Source organism: Pteropus alecto, unplaced genomic scaffold (assembly GCF_000325575.1).
Source record: "Pteropus alecto unplaced genomic scaffold, ASM32557v1 scaffold13, whole genome shotgun sequence".
Lineage (NCBI taxonomy): Eukaryota > Metazoa > Chordata > Mammalia > Chiroptera > Pteropodidae > Pteropus > Pteropus alecto.
This window is the reverse complement of record NW_006434373.1, coordinates 3,813,637-3,817,378: the sequence shown is the minus strand read 5'-3', so window position 1 is coordinate 3,817,378 and position 3,742 is coordinate 3,813,637. Positions and strand designations below refer to the sequence as shown.

The 3,742-nt window shown below is 35.5% G+C and overlaps 1 protein-coding gene across 5 annotated transcripts in view; it reads left to right on the top strand.

Annotated features, from left to right (window-relative positions):
• The window catches only part of MYO16 (myosin XVI), a 516,601-nt gene that overhangs the window by 313,314 nt on the left and 199,545 nt on the right, over positions 1-3,742 (top strand). For all 5 annotated transcript variants that reach the window (XM_006909366.3, XM_015587388.2, XM_025045004.1 and 2 more), the window contains 2 exons: positions 1,792-1,909; positions 2,686-2,757. In XM_006909366.3, coding sequence (XP_006909428.1) covers positions 1,792-1,909; positions 2,686-2,757 — 190 coding nt within the window. The remainder of the gene's footprint in view (positions 1-1,791; positions 1,910-2,685; positions 2,758-3,742) is intronic.

The following is a 3,742-nucleotide window of genomic DNA, read 5'->3' as shown; positions in this document are numbered from 1 at the left end:
TCATTCGATATGGCATCGTTCTGAATTATGGCCAGTTCTTTTTTAACATAAAATTGTGTGGATAACTTGGGTAAGCCAGTAGTCCAGGAACCCAGATTTATTCATAGATTTAAATATGTTCTTTTTCTTAAACCACTAAGTTGATTGATTTGGGTCTTTGTTTTTTTTCTCTTGCCCACGTACATAAGTCTATTGGGCAGCGAGTGGGTGAGAAGGTGGCAAAAGGGACGGGTGAGGAGATGGGGACTCGCCCTAAATGAATGAGCTCTGTGCACTTTGTTTCAGTTCACCCTGGCCTTATTCAGAGATTGAAGTGCTAGGAACATGCAATCATATGATAAACACAGAAGAGCAGCCCCTGCCCCGTGCCCACAGAGCAGTTTATTTTGACCTCTGTCATAGTTTCATCACTTTGTAATTCATGTTGCGGCTCGTTTTCACAGCTCCGCCTTCACCACTAAACTGTAAGATCCTTGAGGACAGAGCAAAGTCTTCCTGTCCGTGTATCCAGAAGTGCCTATCTCACCAGGGATGAGGAAATTTAATGAGTTGCTAGATTCATGAAAAGAGAGGAAAAAGTTGTCAGGTAGTATAAGAGGTAAAATGTTATTCAAATAAGTGTAAGTGAATACAATTTGAAACACTAATTTGTGATTTGGGAGTTACCAGAATCATTTTTAAGTCTAATACTAGACCTAAAAATTACTTAGCGATCATCCTTGTCAATGCCCTCATTTTAGAATGATAAAATTATATCTTATGACGAAAACTAAAGTTCTGAGGAAATTCATGGAAGTCCCACGGACTATATATTGTTTCAACTGTATTTTTGTTAAGCAAATAAAAGTTGTTCTTAGTAAAACTTCCACAAGCAGGATCTTTTTATTTCCAAATTACCAATTAAGAAAATGAAAATTTAAAAGGTTATGACACTTGCCCTACATGGAACTTAACCAACTTTACTATTGATACCGTCACACTAAATATTTATTTTAGAAAAGTATATTTTAATTTAGAGCTATTTCTTGATTTTTCATTTTTATCACAAAATGACTGTCCAAAACCAAATTTAAGGTATTTTTTCTTTACGCAGAGCTCCAGATTCTCACATGTTCTCTTTCAGCATTCTCTTACTTCCTGATACCTTCTGCTCAAAGATACCTCTTGCCAACATCCATTTTTTTTCCTGTTTTCCTTAAAATACCCTAAAAAACTATTTGCATTTTGTTTATCTAGGCATAGTTGTTTTCATCATGGCTCCCAGAATTATCCAGCAGAAGTGAAAAATTCTATAGTCATAATATCAACTTATCTCATATGAAAGATAACTAAAAGATGGACACCATCACATACGTTCTCCAGTGAAGCAGCCACAGCAGCCGTGAAAGACGATTAGGCTCTGTTTACAGTTCTGTATCAGCCCGGGGAGGATGTGTGAAGTCTGACCTTACCCGTGACATCTAGCCAGTCCGACCATCATTACACAAGGATTCATTTTTCATTATGATACTTACGTGAAAACTGTTAATTTATATCAGAACACTTCCCTTACTCTCTTTTGTTTAAGGAACAGAAACATTAATTCAGAAGATATATGCATTGAATTATGAGATTTTAATTTTGAGCTAGAGATTGGGAGTTCTTTTATTGAACATTTGAGATCTGAAAAATCACAACCCCACTAATCGGGTTCATGTCATTTTTTTAACATACTTTTACATTTCTAAAGGATTTATCTTTGAATCTTTCTTCTAAGAAATCATTCATTTTTTCTATTTGCAAAATGCGTAGGAGGTGGAGAATCTGTTTGTGATTCTAGCAGCAATAGTACACATTGGAGACATTCGGTTCACTGCTCTGACCGAGGCCGACTCTGCATTTGTTTCTGACCTCCAGCTTCTGGAACAAGGTCAGTGGAACAGAGCTAATGTTAACTTCATGGGTGTGCAGTTTTGCAGAACTGCCAGTAGATGGTGACAAAGGACAGAAGAGCCAGGCGGACTAAAACCCTCTAGAGCAGAATTCAGTGTGACTGGTGGGGAAAAAAAGAACCGTAACCACTTTGTTCTTTTTTATAAATGGTTATGGGAATGAATAACAAGATGTACATTTATGTTCTCCTTCTTCCCACCACATTAACAGGTTGATCTTTCAGCACATACTTGGGTTTATTTATATTATTCTAAGTATTCTCCACCCCCACCCCCGCTACCCAGTATATTTTGGGGGCATGTTATTAACGAAACATTTTAAACCGAATATAATTACTTCCCTGCAAAGATCTTGCCAAAAATTTCTCTCCTTTGAAGTTGCCTGGTTAGTCACTCCCAGGTTTTTTTCAAATTACCTTAAAACCACAGATTGTCAGTGAACAGCCTATCTTCACCTCATATCAAAGTAATTTAACAAGGAATTGGGAGAAAACATTTAGGGCCATCTGTGAGGGCAAGGAGGGAAAAAACCTGCTGTGATTTAATGCAGGAGACCCAAGAACTCATTAACATTTTGATTACTTATAGGCTGTTTTTTTAGTTGGATTTGACAATTAAGGTGGTAGTTTAATTTTAATACATGCATTTTCTAATGAGCCTATATAAAGCTTATAAATTATAACCTGAAAATACAATGTTCTCTCTGTCAAAAATATATACTAACTTTATGTTTTCAATGCTACTTTAATTTTAGTGGCTGGAATGTTACAAGTTTCAATTGATGAACTGGTGTCTGCTTTAACAACTGATATCCAATATTTTAAAGGTAAGATTTTCTATGCTCTGGTTTTCACTTTTATGCAATCGTGGTCTTCTTTGAAATATAGAAAGTAAATACAAACTTACCTTTCCCCACTAAGTGAAACTATTTCTCTGAATTGAATGCCAAATGAGAAAAACATTATAAACCCCTTTGGTCACTTGATCTGACTATATTATAAACTCTTTATACTCCTGAGAGACCTTTTTGATTAATTGGTCATCTTTTCTAGCTAATCGGTTATTAAACAAATAAAGGCATCAACCCAATAGGATCTATGCAAGTAAAACATTGGATCCATTTGTGTATGTGGTTCCATGCTGCCCCCTTCATTGAAGAGTGTCCTTTTTTCTCTACCTCATCAATCATAATAATAGCTGCCATTTTGGGGGCACTTAACTACAAGAATGGTCCTAAGCACTAAAACATGGGAAATTTTTAATCCTTACAAATCACTGTGAGATGGACATAAGTATTTCTATATTAACAGATAATAAAACTAAGATTCAAAAGATTAAATAACATTGAATGCAAATCACTAGTTAATGGCATGTTTAGAATTAAAATCTAATGCTATCTAACTCCCAAGATGAATTTCTGTGCTATGTGCATCACTATTTAATGGGTAAGGAAAGTAGTTTTCCTACATGCTCTTTAATTATTCACTATAAATCATTGTCTTATCAACCTTCCCCCGTACTGTAATTTTGAAGACTCACCATCCAGCCGATCTTTTTTTCTCTAAATTACCACTTATTTACTTCTGTTTCTACTGGACCTACTTGCAGGTATTTAGGTATGTGACTTATAATTTCTTCTTCATATCTAGAGTTAAGCTTCTATATTTTTGAACTTTATGAATCTCCCCACTATCCATTCAGTTGCCCAAAAGTCATTCTTGATACCACTTCCTCCTCTTTCTTCAGTGAGTAGATGAGACACAAGACAGTTCTACTCCATAAATATCTTTCATTCTCACTGCCATCTCTTC